The sequence below is a fragment of the Hipposideros armiger genome, unplaced genomic scaffold, assembly GCF_001890085.2.
Source record: "Hipposideros armiger isolate ML-2016 unplaced genomic scaffold, ASM189008v1 scaffold_293, whole genome shotgun sequence".
NCBI classification, from domain to species: domain Eukaryota; kingdom Metazoa; phylum Chordata; class Mammalia; order Chiroptera; family Hipposideridae; genus Hipposideros; species Hipposideros armiger.
This window is the reverse complement of record NW_017731643.1, coordinates 1601923-1618526: the sequence shown is the minus strand read 5'-3', so window position 1 is coordinate 1618526 and position 16604 is coordinate 1601923. Positions and strand designations below refer to the sequence as shown.

Sequence of the window (16604 nt, the reverse complement as noted above, 5' to 3'; positions counted from 1 at the left end):
TGTATTGGCTTACTCTTTGAAATAACTTTAAACGAGTCGAGCAAGCACAATTTCTTCTCACTGATATCTCAGAATTACTCAAAACATGTAGAAACAATCATTTAACTTTTAAATCATTTCAACTACCACTAATTCACTAAAGTATGTTGCTTTCACTAAAAAAGACAACATAGTACAAAGCTTTCCAACAGAAATGAACTGCTGTTCCATTTTTGACAAATACTTTTAAAAACATGTATCATACTTACCTATCTTGTGTAGACTGAACAGCCCACAAATAACAGCAATTACGAGGATCATTTTCAGGTTCTTGAAAAGTAACAGCATATACAGGAACTCTTCCACCTTCCAGTTGGGTGAAGTATCTACAACAGGCACAAAAATTAGTACACTTTACACTTTTAAGTTAAAACTTCATGAAAAAGGAAGAAGGTGCATCAATGTAAGAATCTGAGTTACAGCAACTACTATCCACACAATAGATTTATCTTAAAAAATACACAGGGTACAAGATACAAAACATCAAGACAATAGGCATGGCACCCATCCCCTGGGAGTAAGTGGGAAGGGTTAAAATAATGAATGTACAAGTATATACGTATGTGTGAACTAGTCCTTCCAGTCATGTAAATGTACGCCACTCTGTACTGCTCCCCAGTAAGAGGTACCCTACAGATAAACTAATGCCACAACACTCTATTTCGGCTGCTTAGGTTTTAGAGTCAGTTTCCTCATTACCACGACAGAATGATTTAGAATCCAAAGAGTTCCCATAAATCTCTTAAAAAGCATGATTAGCCAAAAGATGATAGTGCTGGGGGAAAAAACACTACAGAAGCCAGATTTTCCAGGCACCTCCTTAGGAGGAATTCAAAAACAAGAACATGTAAAAGGGTATCAGCAAAGACAGTTGAGATGGTTCCCATAGGGAGCTTACTAAGGAATAACACTGGCCCTTCATCACTGGTATTTTGCAGCAAAATTTGACTTTGAGAAACTGCAAGGATAGTCAGTGTTTACTAAGGGGCTTGTAATACTCCATTATCGAACAAACCAACAGTAAGAAAGGGCCTGGTTTGAGATGAGGGAATCTTGTTATTTTCCATGTCTCTTTTCCCTTCACTTCAAACTTGGCAGACACATGATTAAACTCAAACAAGTATGCACCAATTTGTTGGTGAGACTGAGCAGAAAGTTGGAAGAGTGACTATTTTGTTGACTCATTTGCAAGATAAATCACTGAAGATAAAAGTCTAATATGCCTTGGAAAAATAAAGAACTATGAAATTGACAACTTAAAAGAGACAAATAGGTGTCTACTTAAGTCTTCTTAATAGAGATTAAATTAAAAATCTAGGATGCCTGTTTGCTACCTCCCTCAAAAAAGGGGTTCCTCCCTCAATACAGGGTTAATTCCTCAGCAATTTTAACACCATAATATTAATAAAAAATACCAATGTAATTATATTTGGGGGAAGGTTTTCACAGCATAAAAACTTTAAAACAGTATTTTATAACTTTGAGTTTTTAAAAAACCCTTTATTTTTCTGTCAACTGAGAACTACTGCTTTATACATATTTACACATATAGTTATGAGGAAAAGTATTTCTGAAAGAATTCATACTATACAAATATACAGTTTATCTTTATAGAGTCATGCTTTACTAGCAAACTGAACACAGTAACTGAAATGCCTTTTAAAAATACACTGAATCAACCTAAATTCATGTGTTGTCATTCCTTTATTATATCAAGTCATGATTTAATGTGATAAAAATTACTCATAATCACTTATTCAATCATTAATCTATCCTACCCTTTTCTCAAGCTAATTTTAAAATATTAATAACTGAGTACAGGTTATATTTAGACAGAAACTATCAGTACTCAAATAAGTGAAAAAAGTCATACTTACTCTCTTTTCATGCTTTTCATATTCCACAGTGCTAAACAGCCATCAGAAAAACCTACAGCAAGCTGATTTGTCCTATTTATGTAACTAAGGGTCGAAATGGCTATTCCCGATGGGCTTATTAATTGGAAACACAGATGGCGTCCTTTTTGCATCACCCTTTCTCTGATGTGTGGTACTTCAGCTGGGATGCCAGTGATGACTTCAAGGTCTTTAAAAAAAAGTGGGGGGAGGTAATTAACAAACTATGAAGCACATAAAAGCAAATGTATCCCCCATTATTCAAGCCATAACTGAAGACTACTGGGGGTCAATCAAAGAAAGAAGATTAGTGATTAAGTATGCTGAACTATAAAAATAGCAACCCTTATCTACCTAAATGCTTAAGTTTCAAAATACATTATGTAATTTTTAAAAAATCTCACAGTATATATCAAATATCTAAAGTAGACTTTTAATTTTAATTTTTTTTAAAGCAGTCTTTTAAAAAGGACTGAAACAATCATAAATAAAGCTGATGATTTCTTCATTCAAATTTAGAATTAACAATCTCAATGTTCCCCTTGGAGAAATGGCTGGTTTCAAGTCTGAGACAGAAAACATGTAAGATGAGCCCAGCACATCTTCTGTCAGAACTCTAGGAAACTGTCAAAGTCTAAAAGGGACTGGTCAGATTACACAAAGGAGCTCTTATTAGCAAAACCAGAACATTTTAAGTATCAAAAAACAATAATGAAAATAAGTGAATAACACACATTAACTACATAAAACCTCTAAAGCAAAAAGATGCTTTAGAGACAATCACAGCAATTTGATTATTGAACTATACCAAGGAACTAGTATTAATGTTAGAAGTGGTAATGGCATCATGATTATGTGGTAAAATAGCCATTATTTGCTTTAAATTAACGAAGAAGAAAAGAGGGAAAGGGGGAAAAAGAAAATAGATGCACATAAGGTAAAATGTGAAAATTGAATTTAGGTGATGGGTATACGAGAATTCTTATATTCATTTATCTATTTGAAGATGTCAAAACTCTTTAATAAAAAAGAAAAATGGTCAGGCGTATATTGATACAACACTGTGAAAGGATAGATTCCCTCAATGCTATTATAAAGGGTGGGAAAAACCGTATCACAATGTATCTGACAAGTTATCTTTCTGCTTCTGATTATTTTTTCAGAAAATAGCAAGTGATTAAATTCTGCCAAAATGAACAGTTCATACAATGGAATATTGTCAACTTATTCATGTGGCAGGATGTATAAGAAATACAATTAAGTTTGGAAAAATTGCAAAACAGTATTTATAGTATGATAAATGTTAGAAACTTCATTTTCTATGTTATTTGTATTTCAATGAAGTCTAAATAGTCATAATCACAAATTACTTTTGTAAACAAAAAAATTAATTTTGCATTGAGCCCCAAAACTCAGTTTTTTGTGTGCTCTAAAATTCAACGGCTTCATAATTTTCAAAATTGAGAAATGGTTCTGATCTCTAATCACAATCCAGAGTTTCATTATAAAATTATCCTTGTGCTAAATTAAACTGATTGTTGGCTTTTGAAATAAAGGATGTTTTAACTTTATTATTTTGATCTGAAGTTTTAATTATGAATACAAGCATTTTGATTAGCCTTACACCTATAATGATATCATCTACAAAACAGTATGCAACAAAACTTTAAGACTATTTAATTCCTTTATCAATTTTCTATAAAGAGCAATTAAATCATTTCTAAAATGCTACAAATTCATTTTTAGTAATAGTTATTTTTGCTAATCAATTCTCTTTACTTAAACTTTACCCAGGATCTTATTAATCAGATCTTTAAACATATAAAAATTTAAGGTGTAGTTTTTTATTACTGTGAGGATTTTTTTTTTTCTTAAGTGCAGGTGTGGCCATTATTTCCACCAAATCAAATTTTCTTGGGTCTTATTTTGCAGATTTAAATTGAATTCAGATGATTTGGTTCCTCAATTTCTGGTCAAATATAATGTTCATCATTGTAGCTTTAATCAGTTTTATTACTTACTGATGATTTACATTAGTTATGCTCATAAATTGGGATAAAATACTGATCACTTATATCTATTTCTTAGTTGATCCATAAGTGAGCAGATCTGCAATATTACAGCACTGCTTTAAAAATCAAGAAGGTCCTCAAAATGAAATGGTTCTTTCCTGAAACTTTATAAGTAAAACACACATTTAAAAAAAAAAGTTTTTAAATTAGCTCTCCTCCCTACATAAACCAATCAAATGAGTCCCATAAATTAAAAAAACAAAACAAAACTTAAAGCACTTGATAAAGAGTAAATTTATAAATATGAGCATTAGTATTAAATGGGAAAAATTGTCTCTCTTCCCTTTTTATGAATTTGAGTAGCATTAGATCTATTTTGGAATGCTATTTTGTGAGAGAAAACTTTCAATTACTCTGTTATTTCCTAATAAATTACTTTATTTCTGTCTTGGTTTTACCATAGGAACATAAACAGCAAGCCAAAACATTAGGGTAGATTCTATGCAGATGGGTAATTTTATACTGTCAGATAACGATCAAGGATTTATATCTTTAGCCCTTCTTCTGGCACTAGTAGATACTATGCAAATGTGTATCTGAAAACAAAAAAAATCAATATCCCAATCTCTTTCAAGACCTACTTTAGTATATGAACAGTTAATAGACTAACATGCTAAAAGTATCCACAGTGCCCAAAATAATAAAACAATAGGTCCAAACAATAAAAGAACAAAAAACCAGAAAGATGTTTCTATATAAAATTTTTGGACCATTTTTAAAAACCAATCCCTTGCATCAGAATACTGAGGTGCTCAATTTTGGGTTTCAAGCAAAGAATTACTAATTACCTGATGCCTCTACTTCATTCTGACTGCATGACAAGTCATCCAGACACAGGTCAATAAGAAGGATCTGTCCAATATCAGTTACCACAGCTGCCACACCAAAAAGCCATCGCAGACTTGGGTGTAAATGCTGAGTGTTTGCACTGGCTCCTCCATGATTAATTATAGGTTCAACGGCTGTTACCTAGAAAATAGAATATATGACTGGTTTCTTATATAAAACGAGAAAATATAATTAATTAAAAGCATATATTTTGAGGTTTAAGCAGGTTATTAGGTATAACAGATTTAAACATTTTCTAATATAAACCCTAAATCTGCATTTGGCACTTGTAAATCTGAATAACATAATAAAAATCTTCCAATAATAGGAATTACACCATTATTTCAATATATAAAAAATCATGCCATTGGAATAGTAAGTGATGTTTTCTAAGAGTTTAATACAAGCCAGGCATTGTGCTAATTGGTTCATTTAATGTTCACAATAACCTTTTGATACTAGACTGTATGTAATTATTCTTGTTTAAAGATGAAACAAATATAAACAAAAAAAAATAAAAAATAAAGACAACAAAAAATAAAGATGAAACACCCAGAGGCTTAGAAAGTTTAGCTGAATTATTCAAGTCACACACTCATTAAATACAAAACTCAAACCTAGATTTTTCTCACTTTTAAGCTCTTAACCAGCTATTCTAGGATTATATGGCCTTTTCTCGTAAGAAACAGTAAAAATAAATCATTCCAGAAAAATTTATTATTTACTCTTAAAAAAAGAGGCCTTTTTATGCCTTACAGCCTTAAGAAGTCTAACATTCTTTAAAAGGGCTATATTATAATGGACTTCACACAAAGCTTTAGCAGTGAATGGATCACTGACATTTAACAAGGATTGAAATTAGTTAAAGAAAATCATACTGTAGCTACATTATAGAGTTATCCTTTCCCCCTTCATCTGAGTCAAATTTTAAATGTCTGTACCTAATAGTCCATATATTTTATTCTTAGCTATCTTTTGTTTCCTATTTACAAAAATTAAGTATGATATCTAAGTATTTGGTGATTTCTACTACTACTGATAAATGTCCTAAAAAAGAAAAGAGGAAATTTATTATCAATGGTTTGTTTACACATTAATATAAGATTAAAGTTTGTTTCAGGCTATAATTTATTATTATAGACAAAAGCCTGGCTCTTCTATATTTCATTAGTACACAAAACATTCCATAGTGATTTTAATTCTGAAACGTGTAATTTCAGATTGTTTTCCTTTTCTAAATTATAGTAATAATGTCTACAAATAATAAAACATATTCTCTTTAATTTCCTCAGTGAGGGGTAATGAATCTGTCACAGCTTACATTCCTCATACAAACACTATATGAAGTAAATGATAACGCTACTTTAATTTTAAAATAAGACAGTTAAAAGCAAACAAGTTTAAGAGGGGATATTGTGTCTTAGCCAAAAACCAACTAGTTGACTGACTGAACTCCTTTTAAAATCATCCATCACTACTCTCCCAATCTTTTTCTTCTTCTATAGTCCTTCTTCCATCCATCTTCTTCTATATTCCCCCAGCCATCCACCCAGAACTTACATAAGTTCCTTCTCAAGTACTCCTACCTAAATGATCAACAAGTCCTGTCCATGGTACCTCCTGAATATATATTGAAGCTGTCCCATTCGCTGTTTCTACTGTCATTTCCTTGGTTTAGATCATCATTATTTACCTTACTACCCCAATCTAGCTTTTTACACTCTGCTTTAAACCTAAAGTGACTTCACCACACAATTCAGGAGGTCTTTAATCGCAAACAAGGCCATTTACAATCTCAGTCCTCACCATTTCTGACTCCCACTTCCTATTTCCCCTCTCCCCCAGCTGTTCTAAACAAGCCTAGTTTTCCAAATGTTCCATACAGTGTTAACTTTTTACATGCTGGTCCCTTTGCCCTGAAATATACAACCTTTTTGAGTAGAAATTTTCCAGGTATCTGCCAAATCAAAATGCTTCAACTTATGAAAGTACTTATTACATTTATGCTGTAATCTTGTTACCTGTCTTCTCCTACTAGACTATAAGCTTTTTGACAGCATGAACCAAGTTCAATTAAACTATTCCCAAAATCTAGCACATAGCTTGATTTATAGTAAGCACTTAATAAATGGCTAAATTAATTCTGCCTTTAAAACCATCACCACTGGCCAGTACATAGAAGATACCAAGATATTAAATACTTCAGATCCTCACATTAACCCACTAGGTCAGTTTCCTCAACTGTAAAAATATATTAATTTGTCATTAAGCTCCCTTTTAATTTTAAAATTCTATTCTACGACTATATACATTATATATGTGCATGCATTCATACATTTTTATGTATATCTAAGTGCATACTTTTTCACACCATATATAGAAAAAATTCTCCTCTTCCATGATTTTGTATCTGTGTGTGTGTGTGTGTGCGCGCGCGCGCGCGCGCGTGTGCATGCGCGCACACACACATTTGTAAGTGTATACATTTTCTCACTAAGCATGGATGGAAGAACAGCAATAAACCTGCTGAAGAAACACCCAAATTCAAAGTCCTTCTATAATTACTACTGGATAACATGTCTGGCAGATGGAAGGCATACATATATTTGAATGGTGATTACAAATGCATCTGCTATTTAAATATATTATTCAAATCTTAAACAATAATGAAGACATGTTTTCCATATTGCTTCAAGGCTATATAGCTGACCCTTGAACAACATGGGTTTGAACTGCACAGGTCTGCTTATATGTGGATTTGTTTTCAATAAATACATACTGTACTGTAAATGTATTTTATCTTCCTTAGGATTTTCTTTATAACATTTTTTTCCTCTAGCTTTCTTTATTGTAAGAATACAGTACATAATACATAAAACACACAAAATGGGTGTTAATCAACTGTTTGTGTTATTGGTCAAGCTTCCATCAACAGTAAGCTATTAGTAGTTAAGTTTTTGAGGAGTCAAAAATTATACGCCAAAAAAAAATTATATGCAGATTTTCAAATGCACAGGGATAGGACCGGTGTCAGCACCCCTTAACCCCTGTATTGTTCAAGGGTCAATGATAGTCTCAAAGTAAGAGAGAAAAAAATAGAAGAGAGAAAAATATGCCATAGCAATGAATATTTTTATACTTTCAGTGTCCTCATAAAGCAACTAGAGGTAAGAACAAGACCCAGATGATACTTTTCATATAAAAGGGTATTAGAATACTACATGTCATCACTATAATTTACTTTGTAATTTTCTAACCAAGAATAAGAAAGTTATATTTCAAATGTTAAGTTCCTTTCATAATATAACATTCTTAACCTCTTTTCTATTTTCAACTTTTTAATGAAAAATAATACACTTCCAAAAAAGTGAACTAATTATAAGTGTACAGCTCAATGAATTTTCACAAAGTGAACACACTTATGTAACCAGTAGGGGGTTCAGTTTTGTCAGCACAATGTTCACATATCTTAAATAGTACCTACCCTTCCAGGAAGAACAACTGCTTTAACCACTCTTGATAAACCAACGTCATAAAGACAGAGAACGCTCCCTTCTTCTTCTTCCAATCCAATTAACAATCCAGTTCTCCTCTGCCAAGAGAATTCTTTCACAGCTAGGACTATGGGTGACTGTTCATTCACTCCACTGAATCTATATGCAGACAACCGCTCTCCTGTTAGAGAGTTTACCACTTCAAGTTGTGGACCACAAGCCAAGCAAGCAAGTCCATTTTTTCCTGGAAGAAAAAAAAAAAGCCAAAATGTTGCTTATTTTAATATTGTAGGTATATACAAAACTAAATAGAAGTTAGCTTTTAATATATAATACATATAGCTCATTATATAAAACTTCACATATTATCTCCAAATTGAAATCTAAACATTTATAAAAGTGTGTTCCTCAAATTAGTCAAATAAATTGAATAATAAAGTAACCATTCCATAAAGTTACCTTGCTATTTGATTAAATACATTATCTCATTTGCTCCTTGACATACCTCAATACTGAGATAAGGCAACTAAACTTTCATAAAGTTAAACCAACTTGCCTAAAACCACATGGCTACAAATATCAGAGCCAGAAGTAGATCCCAAATCTAACTCCAAAGCTTATACTTTAACTACATTATACCGTAAGATTTAAACTAGGTGCTAGGGAAATTAGAAAATGTAACACATGATTCTATCCCTGAAGAATGCAAAATCTAACTGAGAAGACAAAGCATAACTGGCATAACAATAGGAAATTTCAGAAGCCCTTTTGGCCCCTTACTAGTCGTGTGTGGGGTTTACTCTACTTCAGTGTAAAGTAACTGGAGGGTACTAAGCAAGACAATGACAATCTAAGTTATGTTTTTAAATGTCACTCCAGCTGCTAAGCAGAGAATGGACAATAAGGGGGAAAAGCACAAAGAAGTAGGGGGATGATACTTAAGCTTAGATGGTGGCCATTAATAGGGAAAAGTGGATTGACTCGAGGATCATTTTAGAGGCAGAACTCAAAGAATCTCCTTGCTGATGAATGAGATACGGGGAGGTGAGTAAAAAAGAAAAATCAAGAAGAGGCCCTGAATTTTCCCTTAATAGATGGACAGTGGTTTAACGTTTACTGTTAAATTTGCGATGTCTCTCATGCATCTACATAGACAGCTGGAGATACGAGATTATAGCTGAGAGGAGGCTATATAGTTTGAGGAAACAGCATGGCACAGTGGATACCCAGAATGCATGGGTTCAAAGCTCATTTTTGCCACTTGCTATGTATGTAACTAAGATCAAATTACTTTATCTATTTGATTCTCAGCTACATACCACAGTGACTACTTAAAAAAGCCTAGTACTTATCCAATGAAAAGTTGTTACAGTGCCTGGCATATATAGTAAGTACTGTTACTACTTTTAATATTCAAGAGAATAACATTGTAAATAGCTAAATGACTGATATATATGTTTTGCTATCTTCCTGCTAGTAAAGATGGCTGCGAAATTCACTTTCAGAAAAGTCTTTTGCAATACCTTTCACTAGACTGAAAACCATAATTAAATGGCTTCTTTGGTATGGTTTTCTGCTGTATTATATAATTTCAATCATATACTGAGATCTTGTTCAGATCAATGGAATTAAGAGGTAAGACTTTCTGAATATTTTGTATCGCCTAGGGCCCTAAAGTCAGAATTTTTCTATTCATAAGACTGTTTAGGTTCTAATCCAAACTGACCAACAAAACTTACTGATTATAAAGAAAAACCAGCTATTATTTCTACTTTCTAAATGTAGATACTCAATATTAAAATATATGGTATTTTTAATTAGGAAAAATGAACTATATCCCCCAAAGAGTCACTAAAAATGTGTTCTAAAGTATGTAGATGTTATTACTTATGTAGATGCATATATGCATGCGCATGTGTATACACACACACACACACACACACACACACACACACACACGGTGCCAAAAAATGTATACATATTTTAGGAAAGGAAAAAAATTTATTAAAATTGTAATACTCAACCTATACCGATAACAAATGATGAATACAAGTCACGTTTGACTTTTGCAATTTCAAGAGGTGCTGCAATTACAAGAGGTTACCATCAGCGTCCAGACACTTCTGATTACGGCAAACTACTGCTTGCACAACACTGACCAAACTGTCCACTTGTATTGCTGCGCATGCCATTTCAATTTCTTCCCGAAGTACCGCCAGCGTAGCCGGTTTTCTATGGTACACCACATCCTTAAGGTCCCCCATAGGTAGAAGTCAAGGGGTGTTAAGTCAAGAGAACATTCTCGAATTTCAAATACCACTGTAAAATGGTCTTGCACTCCTCAAACAGACAATGGTGCTTCCACCATTTTCTCTGTCCTGCCTGTCGCATGATGACGCTAGCACTCATTTGATTAACGCCATCTTTTGAGCGAGCGTCATACTACACATTGCTACTGTAATTCAATTCAACTTTGAAAAGTAATACATAGATAACATCTCTTAAAATGAGTATACATTTTTTTGGCACCCCTGGTATATACATATGACCACTCTAACCAGGTTCTGAATTTTTTCTCATTCACATTAAAGAAATTGCAATAGATGTTATTATTTATCTTACAAATCAATCAAATTAGTAAATTTCCAGCAACATTATTTTACCTGAAGCGAACTTTCCACGAAGCACAGACTCTATTGATATTTCATCTTCTCCAAGGGCTTCAACAGTCACCTCTGGGAACTGTAGAAGACCACTAGTCACTTGTGCTGTTAAGTCGTGCATAATGCCACTGTAAATATTTTTAAAAGATAATATTATTATGATATATTTCTACTATAATACACTTGGATTATCTCTAACCAGAAGAAAAAAGAAAAAGCCACCACACAAAAATAAACTAAAATCTGATTATAAAATACATATTATATGCTTCTGGATCTGAGGTATTCTCTCCTAAGAATATATTTCCCAAACAGCCTTAGGAGAGTAAAGTTTCATTAAACTAGATGTCCTAAGGATATACATGTTTCCCTAGATTCTTTGAAAACTGGTTCAGTGCAATTAATCATACTTCCTCACCAACTCTCAAAGCACACTTCCACTTCAAAAACAAAAATGATATAGTTTAGAAAAATGACTGCTACAGTAAAAGGGGAGCGAATCCATGAAAAATGTCCAAATCCACAGCAACCTCGGGAACTAAGTTTGGCACACATTTTTAACTAGATAGAAAAAAATCTAAAATTATCTTTCATTTCCAACATACTCATATAGAAGACCAGACTCCCTGAATGGCCCTCTCATTATAATCAAATATGATGGTTAAAATATAAATGTATTTTTTTGAATGATTACTGAGTTGGCAAAGCCAAAAGTGAAGAAACAGCAGGACTTTTAGACAAACGTGCTTGGGCCTTGAGGGTTAGCTACCAAATCCACTCCTGGTGACCCTGACCTTGTTTTCAGTACTCTGAAGTCTCCAGAGACAGAAGATAAAGCTTAGCACTAACAGGGTCAATGAAAGCTAAGAAAAGTCTCCCCACTCCACCAACCCACAAGGTTATATCATCAGCATAAAGATAAGTGAGAGAAACACCCGCTGTGCAGGAAAGGGAGCAATAAAGCTGTCTGTTTTGACCTTGGCTGTAAGACCCTACTCGAAAAAAGAAAATTTCCCTTCATACAAATGAGTAGCCAGAATTGAAACTATTATTATCTGAAAATACTCACATGAAGAATTAATTATATTCTCAGGTTGATAATGCTCCAAACAACTCACAGAAACCACCATATATTCTCTGGAATCTCAGTGTTCTACAAGATAAAGTTCAAAGAAAATGAGCTCAGTTAAAACAACAAAATTTAACAAGGTATCATGATCAACAGATGCAGAATCAATCTGTCAAAGACTTCAGATACTGAAATGATCAGAAAATAGAAAATAAGTATATTTAGTATGCTTAAATAAAAGATTTAACTTGCTATGAGGAGGAAACAAAATTAAAATGAAAAATGGTCAAGTAGATTTGAAAAAATAGAACTTTTAGAATGAAAAATGAAATAAGTAAAATTTAGAACTCAATGGGAAAAAGCAGGGCAATGAGAATGTTGCAGCTACATGCAACAACATGGACAAAGTTTAGAATGTAATATTAAACAATAAAAGTAGCAAAAAATACATGTAGAATGATTACATTTATATAAAGCTAAAAAGACTGTAAAACTAAACAAAATATTGTCTAAAGATACAAACATATGTAGCAAACTATGAACAATAATGAACACATAATTCACAATAGTAGTTACTTCTGAGGAGAGAAAAGGGATTAGAATGGAAAGAATACACACAGGACTCCAAGGTCATGGTAAAGTTCTAAAACTTGGTGGTGAGTACATACATAGGTATTCATTGCATCATGAATCTTTATAACTTACAAATATATTTTTGTGCACACTCAACTAATAACAGACAATAGAGGGAGAAGACCTAACATATTATTCAGAATACCCTCCCAAAATATAACATTAATAGTTAGGAAGAGGCACTATCCTAAAAGATAGTTCACATATTTACAGAGACTCACTAATTCTCAGAAATCAGGAAGACGAGTGAATCCTAGGTAGAATACATAAAAAACAAAAACGAGTTCAACAACAGTGGAAGCCAGAAGTCTGAAATAGCTTCAAAATTTTAAGCAAAAATAGCAGTCAACATAATTATGTTTCACTGAAATTATCCTTAAGAACAAATATGCAGCACATTTTTAGACAAATAAAAACTGAATTTACTACAAACAGACCCTTCCCTTAAAGGAAATTCTAAATGATTACAGGTAGAAGACTTCAGGTAGAATACTGATCAAAGAGAAAGTCTGAGATACAAAAAAAATGGTGTGTCAAAGTATTGGTAAATAAACGGAAAAATCTAAAATACAGACCACATAACTAATAATGGTTAATATATGGGATTTAAATAAAGCATCCATAGTCCTCATCATCTGAGAGAATAAAGACACAGTGGTTCACTTTACACTTTTTTACATATCCATGTTGAAAATACGCATATATGCAGTTGACCCTTGAACAACAGTTGAAACTGCAAGTGTCCACTTATATATGGATTTTTTTTTCACTCAATATTATAAATGTATTTTTTCTTCCTTATGGTGTTCTGAATATTTTCTTTATTCTGGCTTACTTTGCCCCCTTCCCCTTCAGTTCAAGGGTCAACTGTATAGGAAAAGGTGTACACAAGAATGTATATACGTATCAGTAGTTTTCTTAATAGTAAAATACTAAAAATAACCAAACAAGACAATGAAGTGGAATTTGCTTTATCAGACAGTAAAAACACACTATTACATTATAATAATTAAAACAATTTGATATAGGCTAATAATAGACAAATCAAATAGACGATCTAGACATAGAGCCACAAAAATCCAGTAGATGATAAAAAGCACATTTTGATATTTCAAATCACAGAGGAAGTATGGACTATTCAATAAACGTTACTGGTACAATATGTTACTTATTTTCTACACATTGGTGGACAGAAAAAGTTACACACATTACTGACACACATACTACACATTCCTCCCTTAATATCTAGAAATTGAGTAAAATGTGTTTGGAGAGCAGTAAACTAAAGGGGTGAATCGATAACTCCAGGAAAACGCCAGGAAAATTTCAGTTCTAGAAGCCTCTCATTACACACACCACAGACCTCAGCAGAGGGCCATCTTCCAGGGCACTGTACTACTTTCTTGGGGGAAAGGCATGCAAGTCCAAAGGGGTTTCCCTGGCAGGAGAGTGATCCCAGGTACAAGTCATTTCACCAGGTACAAGGTTTCCCAACAGTGACTGCACTCAACTGTAACATTTTAGCATTTTACAGTTTATTCTGTTTCCTAAAATTAAGTCTCTGTATGAATTTTTCTATCTGTATATCTGCATACAGAGATGTTTGAAATATTCACAAAATGTTAGTACTGTTTACTTTTGTGTGACCCAAATTTGGGGTGATTTGTTTCTTTCTTTATACTTTTCGCTATGGCTTGGATTTTTAAAACATTTTTCATTTTTATAAAATCAATAATAATGACAAAGAATTTTTTTTAAACAAAAAATCTAAAATAAAACTTTGAAAATACAAGAGATATTGATGTAATCTTAGGATGGGAAGAAGGTGCAAGTCAACTTTAATATTCACTAACAATCAAGAAAATGCCAAGTTAAATCATGATTCCACTTTTGCCAATCACTGTTGAAGGTACAGGGAAACATACGTGCATATATACTCTTGTGAGAGCATAAACCCCAACAGCCTTTTCAGGGAATAATTTGCCACCTCATAATTTTACATGGACAAACCTTTTGACCTGGCAATTCTAGAACATTTATCTCCTTATAGGCAAAAGACTTATGTCCTCTATCTCACTCACCTGGAGCAAGATCACGGAGAAAGAAATCCCTGTCACTCCATGACTTCAAATATCGTATGACACAACACCACAATTCCTTCCAAATCAACAGAGAGCACTAACCACTCGCTATCTGGATGCTACCAAGACACCTCAAACTCAGTATTTCCAAAATGAAACAATCTTTTCCCCTCCTCTTTAGAAATTTATCCCCTTTCTTTTATTTCCTTTCCAGTTAATGAGTCCATTACCTACCCAGAAACTTTAAGAACTCAGCTAAAACAATGATTCTTCAAGAAACTTTCCCTATGACTAAGCCTCCCCTTACTCCCCATGTCTAGGTTGTTATAATTATCCTGTTTGTTCCAAAGGAACCTGGTACATCCCTATCATGTATGGCACTTACCACACTGTGTAACTGCTTCTCTGTATCCTCAACTAGATTGAAAGTTCTTAGGAGACAAATATGTACCTTACTTTATCATTTTAATCCCAGTAGTTTTCACACTGTGGAGTGGGTACAAAATATTGGTTAAATACATGAATGGTGTCCCTTGCCTTTTCCTCCCCTTACCATGCAATGTAAGTGGTCACCAAAAACTGCTCACTTAAAAAAAAAAATTCTGCATTCCAGCCCATCATTTCTATTCCTAATGATTCAGCCTTTGTCAAGTGCCTCGTCTCTAACTAGACTGTCTATGGCAGCGGTTCTCAACCTGTGGGTCGCGACCCCTTTGGGGGTCAAACGACCCTTTCACAGGGGTCGCCTAAGACCATCGAAAACAAAAACATATTTACGTGACGATTCATAACTAGCAAAATTACAGTTATAGAGTAGCAACGAAAATAATTTTATGGTTGGGGGTCACCACAACACGAGGAACTATATTAAGGGGTCACGGCATTAGGAAGGTTGAGAACCGCTGGTCTATGGTCTTTGACCTCCAGTGACTTGTTCTTCCTTGCTATTCTTATTCTTCACCCAAAGCTATAACTTGGCAAGTACTTAGGTCATCCCTGCCTAAAAAATTTATGTAAAAAAATAATTTGAAAAAGTCACTCAAAAAGTTAACAAAAGGTGAGTTTTAATTTTCTGTTCTGTTTAGAAATGCTATTTTCTAGATAAAATTCTAATCAACTGCCTCAAAAAACATACGTCACCATTAATTCAAAAAACTTTTGTTTGAGAGTCCCTACTCATTAAAAGTGGAAGTTTGCCTTTTTAAATCCAAAACAAATCCAAAAGTATACTATAAAGACATTAGGTTATAATTACTATGCTACATAATCAATGAAAAGTAATGACCATTGGCCTCCAATACAAAAACCACTTATATTTATATGAGGGCCCAAGGCTAAAACCCTTATTTCCTGAAAGCATTATATTTACACATATTGATCGCATTCCTCTCCTCCTAAGTATCTTAGTACGAAAGAAAATTTTAGACAAATTTAGGTAGAAAAAGACTCAATCACATTGATATTGTTTCACCCTCTGATACCCTCTAAAGCCTTGAAAAGATCAGTGTAATGGTAAACTGAAGTTAATACATTTTCCTATTAACTTAAAACCAAAGTCATTTCTCTAGAGCTAAACTGTTCAAAATTCCATGTGGTAGCTTTTCTCAAAGTGTATTCAGTGGAGTGTTCAGGGACAGAAAGCAAAAAAGTTCTACAATCATTGCAATTCAATCAAGATCAAGCACCCCAATAGAATTTTTTAAACATTTTCACAAGGAGATTCTAAGGTTTATCTGAAAGAATAATGCACAATAATCAGTTTTTTGAATATGAAATATAAATGTTCTATTTCTTAGGCTGGATGTATTTTCTGTTATTTTTAACATAAAA

The 16604-nt window shown here is 33.2% G+C and overlaps 1 protein-coding gene across 2 annotated transcripts in view; it reads right to left on the bottom strand.

Annotated features, from left to right (window-relative positions):
• AHCTF1 (AT-hook containing transcription factor 1) overlaps window positions 1–16604 on the bottom strand; it is an 80575-nt gene that overhangs the window by 58371 nt on the left and 5600 nt on the right. For both annotated transcript variants that reach the window (XM_019659042.1, XM_019659043.1), the window contains exons 2-7: window positions 12061–12144; window positions 10992–11119; window positions 8319–8572; window positions 4795–4975; window positions 1917–2124; window positions 249–365 (exon numbers count right to left, since the gene is read on the bottom strand). In XM_019659042.1, coding sequence (XP_019514587.1) covers window positions 249–365; window positions 1917–2124; window positions 4795–4975; window positions 8319–8572; window positions 10992–11112 — 881 coding nt within the window. In that variant the 5' untranslated portion in view covers window positions 11113–11119; window positions 12061–12144. The remainder of the gene's footprint in view (window positions 1–248; window positions 366–1916; window positions 2125–4794; window positions 4976–8318; window positions 8573–10991; window positions 11120–12060; window positions 12145–16604) is intronic.